Source organism: Acartia tonsa, chromosome 12, assembly GCF_053477335.1.
Source record: "Acartia tonsa isolate MP-2025a chromosome 12, ASM5347733v1, whole genome shotgun sequence".
NCBI lineage: Eukaryota > Metazoa > Arthropoda > Copepoda > Calanoida > Acartiidae > Acartia > Acartia tonsa.
Genome location: NC_137271.1, coordinates 12225587 through 12241856, shown reverse-complemented (window position 1 = coordinate 12241856; position 16270 = coordinate 12225587). Strand labels below are relative to the sequence as shown.

At 31.0% G+C, this 16270-nt stretch overlaps 1 protein-coding gene across 1 annotated transcript in view; it reads left to right on the top strand.

Moving 5' to 3' along the window:
• LOC145333770 (uncharacterized) overlaps positions 1 to 16270 on the top strand; it is a 32600-nt gene that overhangs the window by 13613 nt on the left and 2717 nt on the right. Inside the window, exons 13-24 of the mRNA XM_080178999.1 lie at positions 2824 to 2889; positions 4458 to 4525; positions 4977 to 5064; positions 5566 to 5648; positions 5882 to 5939; positions 7221 to 7255; positions 9442 to 9524; positions 10108 to 10188; positions 10922 to 10994; positions 11409 to 11436; positions 11940 to 12018; positions 13481 to 13578. Of these exons, the coding sequence (XP_080035125.1) occupies positions 2824 to 2889; positions 4458 to 4525; positions 4977 to 5064; positions 5566 to 5648; positions 5882 to 5939; positions 7221 to 7255; positions 9442 to 9524; positions 10108 to 10188; positions 10922 to 10994; positions 11409 to 11436; positions 11940 to 12018; positions 13481 to 13578 (840 nt within the window). The remainder of the gene's footprint in view (positions 1 to 2823; positions 2890 to 4457; positions 4526 to 4976; positions 5065 to 5565; positions 5649 to 5881; positions 5940 to 7220; positions 7256 to 9441; positions 9525 to 10107; positions 10189 to 10921; positions 10995 to 11408; positions 11437 to 11939; positions 12019 to 13480; positions 13579 to 16270) is intronic.

Genomic DNA, 16270 nt, shown 5'->3' with positions numbered 1-16270 from the left:
GCTTACATTAAATAAATATTCTTAATAGTCTTTTCTTTTTCTTTTCAAGTACATTTTACTTTTAAGTGTATTTTTTGTAATTAAAAGGAAGATTAATTTATCTTTGACTAACTTTGAAGCCCTTAGATTCATTGAGGAGCAATTAAAGACGGGGAGGTTAAGTGTTTGAACGACCACCTTAAATTTGAATTTTGAAAAGAAAAAAAAGATAGATATTTTGGAAGGGGTAATTTTTTCCTAATGCATTTTATAATCCCCATCCCACGACCAATAAGAAGCTTTACTGCAAAGGAAAGACATATCGGTCTAGTGGTTAGCAATATTTTTTAGTACAGACAGGCAAACAGACATTCAGTGACTAGTAAATATTTATCTTGCATTGTCCTATACCTTTATTCCCTGGATATATCATCAAACTTTATTCATATAAATTGTAAAATAGTCCCCCACTCAGCAATTTTAAAACTTATTTTCAATTAAATTTATGTTTAAAGTATATAGGATTCAATAGATCTAAAGGCGAAATTTATTTAATGACATGCAAGATAAGAAGGGAGGGGACATTGGGCTAGTCCCCAAAGTTTTATATAATACCGTTTCTCATTCGTTGGCTCAACTACTTTTGGGTCTGTAATTGAATTTTGATTGGATGTTTCACTAAGTGTCCAAACGTTTTAACCTCTAATTGTAATCTAAAAAGGGGGTAATTTTGTGTAACATTATCGGGGGTGTATATTAATTATATTATCTCTTTAGATCCCTGCAAGCAAGTTCAATTTAAGTTATGTCTTCATTAAATGGTTTTCCTCATTCATATTTTAAGATGAATTATAAAAAAATGGAAAGTGGGGGGAATAAAGGGATGTAAATTAATTGAAGTCTCCTTCTCTAAAGAAAGGTCTATTTAAAGATAACATAATACATTCTATTATATAAAGTTGTAAATTATTTTGTTTGTAGCTTAACCCTTAACAGTCGGACCCCTTGCCGCACCTTAATCAGTCGGGGGGGGGGGGGGCGTTCAACGCCCCCCCCCCTCATTATCTCAGTTCCTATTAGAGCTAGAGGGCAAAATTTTTTTGTTTTTAGGTCCTTTTTTACTTAAAAATTTCAAACGGCTGTAATTTTTTTATTTTTAAAGCTAGAAGAAAATTTTTTTTTGCAGAAAATGTTTATTTTATTTAAATTTTATATTTGAAATATCAAAACATAAGTTTCAGCGGCCGCAGCTGTACTTGGCAGATGCCAGCCGCCGCAGTCGGCGGTCGGCGGGAAAACGGCGGCGGATCTTGTAAGAAAAGCTTAAGTTTAAAATTTGAAGTCTCTAAGTCAAAAATTGCGGCCACAGGAGCATTTTAAAGATTTCTGGAGACCTGGAGGATCAGGACCTGCAGGATCATACCTGGAACCTGAAATTGACTTGAACACCTGTATTTAATATGAGGATGTACTAATAGAGGATATTTTAGTATTTTGGTAAGATAAAATGCTTTGTTTAAATCAAAAACAAATTTTTGTTCTTTACCTGGATGACCCTGCCAGGTTTGCTGGCATCCTGTGCCCGCCAGGATGGAGATATTCAAAAAATTCCAACTCTCAGTTATGTGTCATACCCATACTTAAAAAGTCAAGCAGTTTGGGCTCTTTATCTTTCACACACAGAAAATGAGATAGAAAAAACCGGATGGGGGGGCGTTCAACGCCCCCCCCCCCGACCGTTAAGGGTTAAGATTTAGAGAACTACTGAACCGTATAAGTTCTCAATTTCAAGGAGGCTTGCCCGGGGATGGTTTTAGTATATTTTGTGTTTTAGTTTTAAGTCTTTGGATGTTAGGCTATTTTTTCACCTTTTCCTCTTTCGAATACTGAAACTACTGATGCCAGAAGCGCAGCCACATGTATAGTATAAAGTAGCATTGGAAATAAGTGAGTTTTAGAGTAATTTTGCTTTACATAGTTTTTTTTTCTCCAATACATACTGATTAGATTATGTAAGTTTGGCATTCATGATATTGGAGATAAGAAAATGTGCCAACATTACAAACAAAATCTTCAGAACTTTTATAATAGTTTTATACTTATAATTTTCAGAATCTATATTCTTTACCCCTATATACCTATAAGACCATGTATAAATACATTACAAAAAATGTGTCCTAACTTTATTATTTTTTAAAAATAGCTAGTCGGTGTTTTTAGAAAGTAGAAGATGTAAAATGATCCATATAATTTAGATATACAAGCGTTTTTTTGTAGACCTCATTTTTTTGAAGTAACTAAAGTTTTTTTTTAAATTAAGATGGTTTTAAGTACTAAAACGCCAACAAAAAAAAAGAAGAAAATTGCCATTATGAACAAAAATAGTAAGATCTTTAATTTGATACCTTACTTTTTGAATTCTATTGAGTAGTTATTGAAAAACTTTATCTTGTTGAACCCCGTTGAAAAAAAACTTTGAACTTCGAGAGCTCCTCACAAAAGGTTTAAAAAAATCACAAAAGCTAGGACACTTTCTTTAGAACTTTAATTTAACGAACATTAACATTTATACATATAGATTTTATTTCAACTGGTTTATAAATGACTTTGTACCCACACCTTCTAAAAAGATCGAATGATCAATTATATTAGCTTTAGACTATTCGTAGATTTAATTTTTACGGAAAGACATAAATTAAGATAGATAGAAAGAGAGGCAAAACTTAAAATAGAGAAATACAAAGAAAGATAAATTGATAGATATAAAGATAAATAAATAGATTTAGATTTTAGTAAACTAAAATATCAATAAAACATTGAAAATTTACATACTCTGTATTTTAGAATTTTGGAACATAATCACATCCATGAAGCTCTATGGTTGATGCACAAAACTGGAATGAGCTCAGAGTAAGTAACCCACGACCGTTTTTCAATAACTAGCGTATCCATTCGTCGCTGAGGAGGTGATACGTTTCAATGACTGCTGCTGCTATGTCAGGTGTGCGACATTAATGGGTAGAGTAGGGGAAATGCTTTGGCACAAAACAGGAGCAACTCATTATTATACATGGTTAGGACTTTCAGAAAAAGGCCGTGCAATCAAAGAGTTTGTTTCTGATGAGTGTTACCAAACCTAAAACTCCAGGTGTTTGGACAGAAAAGGAGATTTGGCTTCCCTTGTTCTAGTTTTTATTGTAAATAATTACTTCATAAGTTATTAAATAGTGTATCCTTTCGGTTTTCCTGGATATAAATGCAGGGTTAGGGCAACTCTTGTATAGGCCCCGGAGGATTTAAGTTACCTGCATGGGGAAACATAAGAAAAAAGCAACTCCCCATCTTCTTTAACTCAATTTATTTTAAATAAGGGGGGAGGTTCCAGTGTTCATCAGACACTTTGATTAAAAGCACCGAATTTATATATTATAATTGAGAAATGGCTTCGCCTATCTCCTACCCCCTATTGTTTTGCTTGGTAGTTCTTTTTTTTTCATTCTTATAAGCCTTTGTCTACACGTAAATATATTTTTTCCTTTAATACTTAAAAAAATTTCTTGAGTAAAATATGAACTCAGAGGGAAATAGACTAGAATGTTAGGAAGGTCTGTTTAGAATTCAAATCTAGAACATACATACATATGCAAATTTAATAAACTAGAGAAACCAAATAATACAATTCAATTTGGGAACAGGGAAGAAAGGGGGCATTAGCCTATAAATTTTACTGGTACCCACATGCGTTACATTAAAAACTTTGGGTACTTTAAATGAATCTTAATTGGTTGGTTCCAAACTAGTAGTGACTAAACTATTCAACTGTTAGATTCTATAGAAAGGGTAATTTTGTGTCATCATTGGGGCTGTATATATTTTCATCATTAATTGTCTTATCCCTTAAGATCCTTGGTTTCATAGGGAATATTTAAAAAATAAAAAGAATTCTAAATCCATAAAAGATAGGCTTAATAATTAACAACAATTAAGTAGTCACAGTAGCAGTTTCCTTCATACGTATTCGGACCAAATTTTTTCAATATTACTATAGGTTAAGTAATAGTTGAAACAGCCCTTTATAGTTAGATACCCCTACCTATTTTCATCCGTGTCTTAAATATATATTTCATGTACAGTTTTATATTAATAGGATAATTCTTCTAATTATAAAGACGCAATCTTTCTAATTAATTGTCTTACAAGTGGCTAGAGGGTTAGTCGACCCTTCACTTTTCATTTTAATTAAAGAAGAAAATAAATCAGGGGCGATTTCTCGAGGGAGGATGGGGGTACTCTCCTTCAAAATTTATATAAACCTTTTCTGGAAGCTATGTAGAACCATGTAAGTCCAATGGTTTTTAAGATCTGCAGTCTAAGACAGGAAGGCACACACAAACAAACATCCTGTTTCTTTTATATATAAGATAGAAGGGCCTCTTCATTACAAGGATGAGCATGTATGAAATTTGTAAATTATTTAGGTTATTGAATTTAAAACTGACTGGTTATAATGGGAGAGGACCTTCACAATGTAGCCCTCAATATTTAGGTAAGTTAATTTTTACTTTTTTTCATTTTAGTAAAAAATATAATGAGGTAAGAGACATTGGACTGTAAATTACACTGATAACCAAAGTTTAGTAAAAGGTTTTTTGCCATTTAAATGTTTATTTATGTATCATATACAGTTGAAGAAATTTTAAACACTCATAGTTAATTTTGTAAAAGTAAATTACCTACATATAAACTCTATATCATATGTTTTTATGTCTGTCTGTCTGTAATGATCATCTACTATTATTTGCCAAAATAGAAATATACATCTTTATAACTTGTCCTGCAATACCTTTGTCTGTATGTGTTTGTCTGTAAGGCTCGCCTTTTTATTTTTGCAGAGGTTACCCACTATATACAGAACAGTAAGACATCTTTATAACTTTTCTTTCAATACCTGTGTATGTCTGTCTGTCTTTAACGCTCATATACTATCATTTTTCCAGAGGTTTTGGCTGCTCTGTGTGCCAAGATAGAGAAGATGCATCTCTGTATGACCTTCCCAGAAACTTTCTTCCCGCTTAGCAGATTCAGGTGATTTCAAGTGGTGTAACTATTTACTACCTGGTTCAAATGTACGTTAAAGTCAGGGATCTAAACGTATAAGATAATTGACGAATGATATACATCCCAAAGTACTATAAATATATTTACCACTGTAGATTATTGAAATTTGATTTAGATTTTTTAAGTCAAAATAGTTAAAGATTAGATTAAGTTCTCAAAAACACAAATCTTTATATTATTTATTTGAATAGCGGATACGCGTAAAGGCTAATAGAGGCATTTAAGGGAAGGGGGGGGGGGGACAAGAGTCGACCCTCCGTCTTTTCCAACTTTTAAACAGAAAAGGAAAATAAAATTTACTTCTATTGGCGATTTCTTTTGGGAGGGTTGTGGTACCAACCTAAAAAGAGTTATAACCCTTTCAGTGGTTAACGAGATCCTTCGGTACACATAGACACACACACACACAAACAGACATCCTGTTACTTTGAAATAAGGATAACTGAAATAAAATGTTTTTAATTTAAGGGAGATATCAGATCTGTCAATCTACAGAGTTTCTTCGGTTGAAAATTTTGATCTACCTCTCATGGCCTTTGGTGGAAAACTTGGTAAAACATTAAATACAGTATATTTTTTGTCTTTTTTAGTATCGAAGTTATTTACCTATTTTCAAATCATAATTGTTTTTACATTGTATTGTTTAAGATCGTTTTTAGTCTTGTTAATCGCAAACTAATTGTAAAGTGTCATTTAAAGAACATAAAATCTTCTATTAATTCCATGATTTTCTGGTAATTATTGAAATTTTAATTCCTAATTAAAGATTTTATTTAATTTTCAGTGAAATTGGAATTGAAGAATTGTACAAATTTTCAGTCTGGCACAGCTCTCAATATCAGGAAATTAATTTCATCAGATATTTTAGGGGCGAAGCTACCCCCAAAAAACAATGTATGTCTGTCCGTTCTATTATAAGATTTTTTGGGGAAAAAATGGTATTTCTTAATTTTACAAATCGCAATCTAGTTTTAATATCAACTTAGTTTATTTGATAATGGACGATAAATTGATGTAAAGGCTGTAAGTAAATGTGTTTAAAAAACTTTGGGTACTCGTTTTATTTATAGTCCAATGTTCTATCCCTACATGTTTATTACTATTGGACATAACTATCCTTGTGACTATCACTATAAAAGTACAACCAAATTGTTTCTTTTGATGCAGGTAGGGATGGTACATTGGTCCGTAAATAAACTGGTACCCAAAGTTGTATCACTACGTTATCTTATTCGTTGGCTCAAAAACTTTGGGTACTTTTATTGAATTATGATCGGTTGGTTCCAAACTAGTAGTGTCCAAATAATCTTAATCTACAGAAAGTGTATTTTAGTTTATCAATATTTGAGATGTTTATCAATTTATTGTCCATTGTCTTATCCCTGAAGATCCCTGCCTAGTCGATCTCAAACATAACGTAACTTCCTAAAAAGATTAAAAATCATTTGTTGATTGGAAATAAACATCAAAATATTTTTTTAACCGTTAAAATGCTGCATTTTTTAATATTTGTAAACATTATAGCAATCAATCAACATCAAACACTTTGAAAAGTCCAAAATACACGCAGACGAATTTTCGACAATAAATCTATGGGTATTTTGTTGATATTAAATGATCTTTAAGATAACTTTTGTTTAAAACTTAGCTTTTATAAGATCTATTAAGCAGGCCTCCCCCTCCATCCCTCCTATGCCTTACCTTTCAATTTGTTGGCCATTTTTCCACCCAAAGACTTGGTTTGTAAATCTTAAAACAAAACCCTCGGTATGACCTAACTTAAAAACCCATTAGTTAAATTTTTTTCTTATAGACAAATTATACATATACTTATAAAGCTATGATGCTACAATGTTTCTATCTATATTTTTTCTTCACAATTTTCCTTTCAAACCCTGACAATTTTGTCCAGCAAAAGCGCACTAATCATTAATTTGTAAAACTTTAATCAAAATATTATGAAAAATATAATAATAAATATAGAAATTATAAAGAAAATAAAAGCATTTTCCTTATTTTAATAATAAAACATTTTTACCGTTATGGGTTGATTAAATTAAGAATTTGTAGCATAAAAATTTAAACAAAAATGATAATATGAAATTAATTTTGATGAATTTCAGAAAGTATTGTGTAAATCTGAGATCACTTAATCTTGGTGAGTCAATTTTTTTTTATTTAGAAAATTTAAAAAAAAGATTAGAAGAAAAAGTAAGTTATAGCAAGGATCTAAAGGTATAAGACAATGGTCGATAAATTTATGATTTTCACAAAATTACTTCTTCTGAAGTTTACAATTAGTTATTGAAACGTTTGGACACTTAACTAAATGAAAACCAAACAATATTCTAGTCCCCAAAAGTATTAAGCCTACAAATAAAGAAACGATATTATAAAACTTTAGGGTTCAGGAGTAATATTGAAACTATAACGTTTTGAGGATTCAAAATGTAATGGGATTTATGAAAACAAGTATAAAGTTAAAGCAATATAATAGTTATTTCTCGCATCGTATTATAAACAGCTTTCCGCGGATATAGAATGATTATGATTGTACATTTTTATATTCGTAGAAAGCTGGATATAATATGATGCTACACATAGTTTTTTTTGTATGGATGAGAACCGGTTCCTATCCACCGGATTCAAATGAATATGAGAATAGTTATTTCTCGTATCGTATTATAAACGGCTTTCCGCGGATATAGAATGTACAATTATAAGATTAAAACTAGTTTTTTTAGCCCCGAGGTGCCGGAGGCACCGGCTAAAAAAACTGGTTTTAATCTTATGATTGTACATTTCTATATTCGTAGAAAACTGGATATAATACGATGCTAGACATAGTTTTTTTTTGTATGGATGAGAACCGGTTCCTATCCACCGGATTCGAATGAATACGAGAAATGTAATTATTCGTTTAATTTTATCTTTACAAATAAATTCATTTTTTAGACCTGGACTAACTCAAGGGTAGGATAGGACAATATATTTTTAATTTCAAGGTTTACGTGACTTTTTTACTTGACATTCCCTTATGTCCGGGGGTGTAGAGAAGGGTGTGCTCTTATGAGGGTAAATACACCCCATTTATTTTGCCGAGGGGTCTGATACACCCCTTTTTGTCACGCCCTTGTTTGTCATTCTTAGATTTTTGGACATTTTTATCACTAATTTTGAGTTTTCACGGAATAAATTTTTGGTGGGATGAATCAAAATCTTTGTCTGTTGTGTGGTATTTGATTTATTGTCCATGTGAGTGAGATTACTACGGACAGTAATTAAATAAATTCACTTAATTAACTGTGTAAACAACATTTACTTTAACAGTGTACTGTGCCCAGGCTTTCTTGCCAGTAATAAATAATAGCTATACTGGAATTTATAATTTATATTATTTATATTTATTTATTATATTTAATTTATAATCGTAGCTTCTCTATAACTAGGGTAAATCTTTAATGAAAATATTGTCCCTGCTGTAGATTAAATAACTTTTTGAAAAGTTTAAAAACAACTATTTTGGAATTAAAGTTCTTGTGCCATAATATAAGGTAGTCCTAATAGTTTAATCTGACATATAGGTTTTGAGATTATAAGATACCATGAAATATTGGATCTCCTCCCTTCTAATGTAGAACAAGCTGGCTAATAAATAACAGGGGAAATATCAACTTAAATTGATGACAATTTTCCTCCTTTTATTATATCCACGTATATTCTACATCCATTCTAGAAGACTATTTCAAATTAAAAATCAAGCAAAAATTATGTTCTTTCAAATCTGTTGTTTTAGAAAAACATCAATTTATTCCAAGTAAGGGCATTTAATTTGATTAATCATCCAGCATCCTAAATTTACCCAAGGTTAAGGCCAATTAACAACATATTCACTAACTAATTGTGAACTGAATAGACAGGCATTTAATTTTTCTCTTCGTGAATGATCATTTCAGAGTTTATTTTATTAAAATTCTGATTTAGGTAGACTAAAATGTGTTTTTGTGATGAATTCAACGTATAAGGCACAACAAAATCCAAAATAACGCCTTATCGAATGATTATAAGATACACATATATTGTTAGGGGAAAATTTGTTTTAGGTTGATAATATGGACCTCGTTTATTGGTCAGTTAGTGCATCCAGTGGGATGGGGAGGGAGTAAAGGGTGGACAATAGGGGTACGTTATTTTATCCATCTACGAGCATTCTATTTACTTGATTTGTTAATTATAGTTGAATATGAAATGAGTTGTTACTCTGATACTTTAATGTTTGTTTGTCGGACTTTCTGATCTTTTGAGCTTTTCTTTTATCGATGTTGTCATCTTTATTTAATTTAGAAATTGACAGTACAGATGCAAATTCTAATGCTGGTCTGTCTGAAGCACTGGGGGAACAGAATGTTCACGTTTTACAAAATCAGGTATGGTTATTTATCGCATATATAGACAGCTTTCCGCGGATATCAAAATGAAAATTATATAATTAAAATATGTTTTGTTAGACCCGAGGGTTCGAAGGCCAGGGCTGATATAACTGGTATAAATTTTACGATTTTTATTTTAATATTCTTGTAAAATTATCTGTAATTCGATGCAATACATTACTTTACAGTATGGCTGAGAACCGGTTCTAATCCAGTTGATATTAGTCTGTGTCGAAGCTAATGGTGGTTTCGATAGAAAATAATTAAAATTTGGCTTTTAAGACGCTCATTTAAATTTCGACTCAGAATTTAAACTTTATCGCTTTTCACATTTTTAAGCTAGGTAATCCCCCTCCCATATTTTTAATGGATTGAAAAAAATGGAGAAATAGTTTTTTGTATAAATTTTTATGTCAGGTTAGTTTAGATTATATCAGGTACTGGGTAGCCTCGCAGGATTAGGTATTTGAAAAATCTACCAACTTATTTCTAAACCGACTATAGTCAAATATCTTTCTATGGATCTATCTATCTACCTTATACTAAATATTATTATTGTGTATAATTTATTCCTATTTAGGTATCAAATCTGCAGGAAAAACTGAGTACCTTACAAATGACTATGATAAGCGTCATGAATAAATATGGGGATTTACCCAGGAAAGTCTACAATTTTAAATTCATTTATCTATCTATTTAATTTTTCTAACTATCCATCCCAAGTCTATACATCTATCTAATATTCATATATCAATATATCCATCTATCTGTCCACCTAAAATATCCATCTGTATGTCCACCTAAAATATCCATCTGTATGTCCACCTAAAATATCCATCTGTATGTCCACCTAAAATATCAATCTGTCTGTCCACCTAAAATATCTATCTGTATGTCCACCTAAAATATCCATCTATATGTCCACCTAAAATATCCATCTGTATGTCCACCTAAAATATCCATCTGTATGTCCACCTAAAATATCCATCTGTATGTCCACCTAAAATATCCATCTGTATGTCCACCTAAAATATCCATCTGTATGTCCACCTAAAATATCCATCTGTATGTCCACCTAAAATATCCATCTGTATGTCCACCTAAAATATCCATCTGTATGTCCACCTAAAATATCCATCTGTATGTCCACCTAAAATATCCATCTGTATGTCCACCTAAAATATCAATCTGTATGTCCACCTAAAATATCTATCTGTATGTCCACCTAAAATATCCATTTGTATGTCCACCTAAAATATCCATCTGTCTGTCCACCTACATATCCATATCCATCAATGATTTAAAGCATCTATTTGTATACACTTATCTTATGTGTACACTTATCTATCTACCTTTCTATCTATCTTCTTATAATTGAGACTTGATGACAAAGGTTGGAAGAATTGAAATTAAAGAACCTGAGTATGGGAAGCTTACTTATTCTGCTACCGTTTGCTCCAAATTTAGGCATAATCATTTTACTTTCTAAAAATTGTCGGGTTCCTAAGGGGGTGTTTGTTTGTGTGTGTGTGTGTGTGGGGGGGGAGGGTTAGAATGATACGCTAAGAATACCCAAAGACTTAAATTATAAAAAAGCTCAAATCTTGATTTGTTTGTCTTTTGTGTAAGACGATAATAGTTATTTTCTTAAATAAATAGTAGACCTAATCAAATTGGAATTAATCCAATATGATTATATTTGAAATAAAATAGATATTAGCATATTTGATAATTAATTAAGAAACCATGGAAATGTCAATAGATATTAAAATAACCATTCCCCCACACTTACATAGTTACATAGTTAAAAATTATTAGTAGATTTATTAATCAGTTATAGTTTTATTCCTTGATGTAAAATAATTATTTTTCTGATTTTAGTGAAACTTTCTCTTAAATATTCTTTAAGGTTAGTAAGATTATTGTTTAGTGCTACTCTATAACTAGAAACATATGTCTGTATCTCTATTTTAGTCTTAATATTATCAGCCTATTATTGATGCGATACTTTGGAACTTGGATGTCCTTGCATTTTTCTTTTATCTCTAGTCAAATAATTTAATTTGATTAAAATTTAATTATTTGATATCTAATATATTTTTGCAAATATTTTGTTAAATAATTTTAGAAAAGGTTGGCATAGCTAAGTTAAATTGAATCCAAAAGTCTCAAGTTAAAACCAACCATGGTAATTGCATGTATTATGAAGATTGGGAATGGTGCATACGGATTTTAACCCTGCGAGTATACCCAGTTAACCTAACCTAACCTGATCTAAAGTATTAAAGAAACTAACTACTATTCTTTAGTTTCGTTTTAAAATAAGGAAGGGGGTATCATGGGTCAAGAGGATAATTTTTATATTATAGCCTATGTATTTAATTTTGTGTTGTCTAATTTATTTATTTTTAGAAATGACGAGGGAGCGCCAAATCTTTCTGACTCGCTGTTCCAGAAAATATTTGAAAAGAATACATTTTCCAAAGTTCAGGTCGAAATTATATTTTTAGTAGATTAGATAAATAAAAGTTTAATTATTCCTCCCTTAAATTATTGTTTCATTGTATTTTTACATTCGAGACTTTGGTCTTCATCCCTCAGGGAGCGATGTCTACTTTTCTGTTCAAAGTAATGTAACACTCAACGGACAATTAACCCTTGGATTGGACAACATTTGTCGGAAAGTCCCAACTGTTCATGGTATTCCTCCTTCTATAACAATAAGTGTCATGTGCTTGACATAGCAGCAGTAGTCAGGAGGTACTATATCCAACATCTATAGTATGTGTGGCCCTAACTAATACCTTAACCTCCCCTAACGGCCACGCTATCATTTACGCTTCTGCTGAGGGTTATACTATAATTATTTATCGAATGCTTTGTTTCAGTCTAAAATACATAAATTATCGATCTAGGCTCTTTAAACTGAATAGATGTAAAACTTATTAGACAGAAAAATATGCTTAAAAAGTAGTTTATTTTTTTGTATGTATGAAAATGCAATATTCTTCCTTTACTCATGTGACTTTGATTTGAAACAAATTCTTTAATCTTATCCAAAAATGTTTTTGAAGATATAGGAAATATTTTCATTTTGGCAATATTAAACAAAATATTTCTGTAAGAAATACATATCATTCTTTCTATCTGTCTATACGTCTTTCATCGCCTAAATCAAACGGAGGGGGGAGCGGGGGCGACTCTTTACTTTTAGTTATAAAATGAAAAGAGAAAACAGTAAATAAATTGTGGGGATGAACATTTTTTAGGGGGGATTACTCTTTGGAGAATATTGGTACACTCTCTCAATGTTAATATCAACTTTCTCTTGACCTATGAGAATCTTCACTGTAAGTTATAACCATATTGGTTCACAGCGGTTTCATGACACACTGAGATAGAAAATTTCTGTTACTTTTATATAAGGAATTAATAATCTTCCAATTATATCTTTCAGCATCTCATACATTTTTTTATTATTTAAGAGTATAAAATGTTTTAAAAGCGAAGCTTTTCTATAATTAGGGTCGGTCCGTCCGTACGTCTGTACGTCCGTAACGGATAGATTTTTCCGTTAATTTAGGCATGTTAGAATTGTCCTATCGATTTTAAATTTTGCTTGGTGATTCCTTTAGTAGTTAGGTACGATTTAGAAAGCGTAGCAACTCTATAATCATTACCAAAATGTCCGTATGTCCATTTCAAACATTTTGATTTTTTTTACTTTTTTAACAACAAATTTTTATGTGATCTAATCATCGGATTGATCTGATTTTTGGTATATTAATTCCTGGGACAACAAAGTAAAATGTTGTCATCCTTGTTTATCTATATTATGCAAGTTATTGTTTACACCATTAGCAGTCCTTTTATGTCCGAAATTTAATTATCTATTTGTTTATTTCTATCTATCTATTTCATTATCTATTTATCTAACTATCTATCTATTTTAGCACATAGAAATCTGGTGTAAGACGCTGTCTATCCGTACTGCTGAATGGTTTGTTCACAACTGCAAAGAACTAACTTCACTCAAATCTCTTTCATTTTGGTAAGCAATATTTTTCCAGTATGGCTACACCGATTAATATCCGCTGGATTAGAACCAGTTCTCAGCCATACTGAAAAATCAAGTATAGCATCGTAGTAGAGACAATTTTACACAAATATTAAAATAAAAATCATAAAAGTAATTAAATCTTCTTCATGGGTTTAGTGTGGTAAAAGGTTAATTATTAAAAAGCTGTGAGGATTTTAAATTCAATTTAGAAAGTTGTAGTACCCAAAGGTTTGTCAGCATCCTCACATTCGTTCCCGCAAAAACTTTGAGTACTTAATCAAATTTTGATTGGTTGTTACAAAACTTTTCGACCAACAATCGTAATTAACATATTATAACATGGTTAGAATTTGGGTATCAGTGTGATTTATAGTCCTACCTGACCCAACAACTACATCATTTACAAAGTATATTTGCGATAACTTTTATTTAATAGATTCTTCCAATTTTTAACATTTACATAACAGTCTGCTTTATTGCTTCAAGATCCATGTCAGATCTATATAGGAAATAAATGTCCATAAATGAGCTTAAGTTTTCCAAAGAATAAATGTTTAAAACTCATAGTGCTCCAATAATCTTCATTAAACTCTCAAAGCGATAAGACCTTTTTTCGGTACTTGCTTACATGTGGTAGACTGGAGCACCGAAACCCCCCCCCCCCCCCGCTTAGTTTTGACAAAAATCAAAAATAAGGGGGGGGTAGTTTTTTAATGTCTGGAAAACGGCAAGGAGGAAAAAAGCTCAGCAAGGCAAAGACTTAACCCCCCCCTTAATTTTGAAGAAAATCAAAAATAAGGGGGGGGTAGTTTTTTCACTGTACAACACGCCAGAAAGTTGAGTGAGGTAAATCAAGAAAATCCAGTATACCAGAGGGGAAACCTTATTACAGGGACATTCATGTTTTGGGGCATAATTTCCTTATTTATTGACTGATTTTAGTAATTGATGTATCCCTGAACAGAAAATGAAAATAAGGAGGAGGGGGGCCAGTAAAAGGTTTTAATTTTGCACAAAATTAAAACCTTTAAGGGGGGGGGTTAAAAACTACCCCCCCCTTATTTTTGATTTTTGTCAAAACTAAGCGGGGGGTTAAAAAACTACCCCCCCCCCTTATTTTTGATTTTTGTCAAAACTAAGCGGGGGGGGGGGGGGGTTTCGGTGCTCCGGTCTTCACATGTAAGCAAGCACCCTTTTTTCTATTTGTTTATGGAATGAATAAAGTTTTTCAATCCATGTTGATATTTGAATTACATTGAAGTATTTAAACTTGATTTAATAAACAAAAAATATACGTTCATAATATAGAAAATCTGTTTTAAAAGAATTCGATTGTGGCGACACCCTTTGTGTGTTCAAATATTAAAACTAAAATTTTAATCATATTAACCCTTTGGTGATGGTTGATGTACTTATAGAAAACTAGCCAATAGTGAGATAGTTATATCGAGCCAACTCTAGTGGTCTTATATAAAACTGCGGTTGCGTTAATATTACAGCCTTTTTATATCATATTATGAGAAATATTTTGTGTTATTTGTAGGACAAGGAGGAAAAAAATGTAACTCTTATCCTAATCTTGTAAATAAATTGTTCAATTTTCTTGTCTAAAAGGTTTAGTTTTAGAGGTTAATCTGAAATTCTATCAATCCTGTATCGCAAGAAAATGTTGTTTTCAGGAATTAGGGATAGACCATAATAAATAGGTTATACATAATTAAAAGAAAACTATTTTGCCAAAAAAACTTTTTTCTTAGCTCAAATTACAAATTATCTAGGAGTCGTTAGAGTTAAAGAAAGACACGTTTTGGTAGTTTTTATAATATTTTCCTAGTTGTAATAAAAATACATTATTCTTGAAACGTTAAACTTACGAAAAGATGATGTTTTTTTTATACATTACATGTTGCTTATTTCTCTATTGATAACATTTTGTAGCATATATTGACAAAAATTTTAACGAAAAAAATTTAATAACATGTAATCATACAATAATCATAATCCTTGGTTGAATATATCCGATTTAGGAACCTTACTTAGTTTTTTAAAAAAATGGGTAACAAAAAGTATTTAAGTGTTATTCCATTTATTTAATTCTAACAATTATCTATAATTTACATAATGTCTTTATTTTAAGCACACAAAATAACTTTCTTTATTCGCTAAAGAAAAAGTTTGACTTTTTCCTACATTTTTTCTGAATTTTAAACGTTTTCCTTTGAAAAAGTTGTTAACCATTTCTGCCTTTTTAATGCACCTTATTGTTAAACTTTAAAAACTTTTAAATTCAGATGTATTCTTATCTCAACCAGAAAATTTGGATAATTTCCCCTAAAACATTCGGCTAATCACAAATTTATCGACCTCTTCAAACTGTAAACGTTTTTCACTCATGACAGTCAAATGCAGAGTCAAATTGTGTAAAGTATATATATGTTATATTGGCTTTTCACTCGTTTGATAAAAATTGTAAAAATATTTATTTTATAAAATGTCCAAAACTAAATCTAATTAAACTTTAAGAACAAGTAGCTATGTGGTTTTTGTCCTTGTACTTTTTAAACTAGCATACCTTCCAGAACTTCTGGGTATCTGTCATAAATTCAAGGCTTATAGAGTAACGTTGCTTTTAAAGATAAAAGAGCGAAAGTTATAAGGGATATTAAGAGATAATGGATGATAA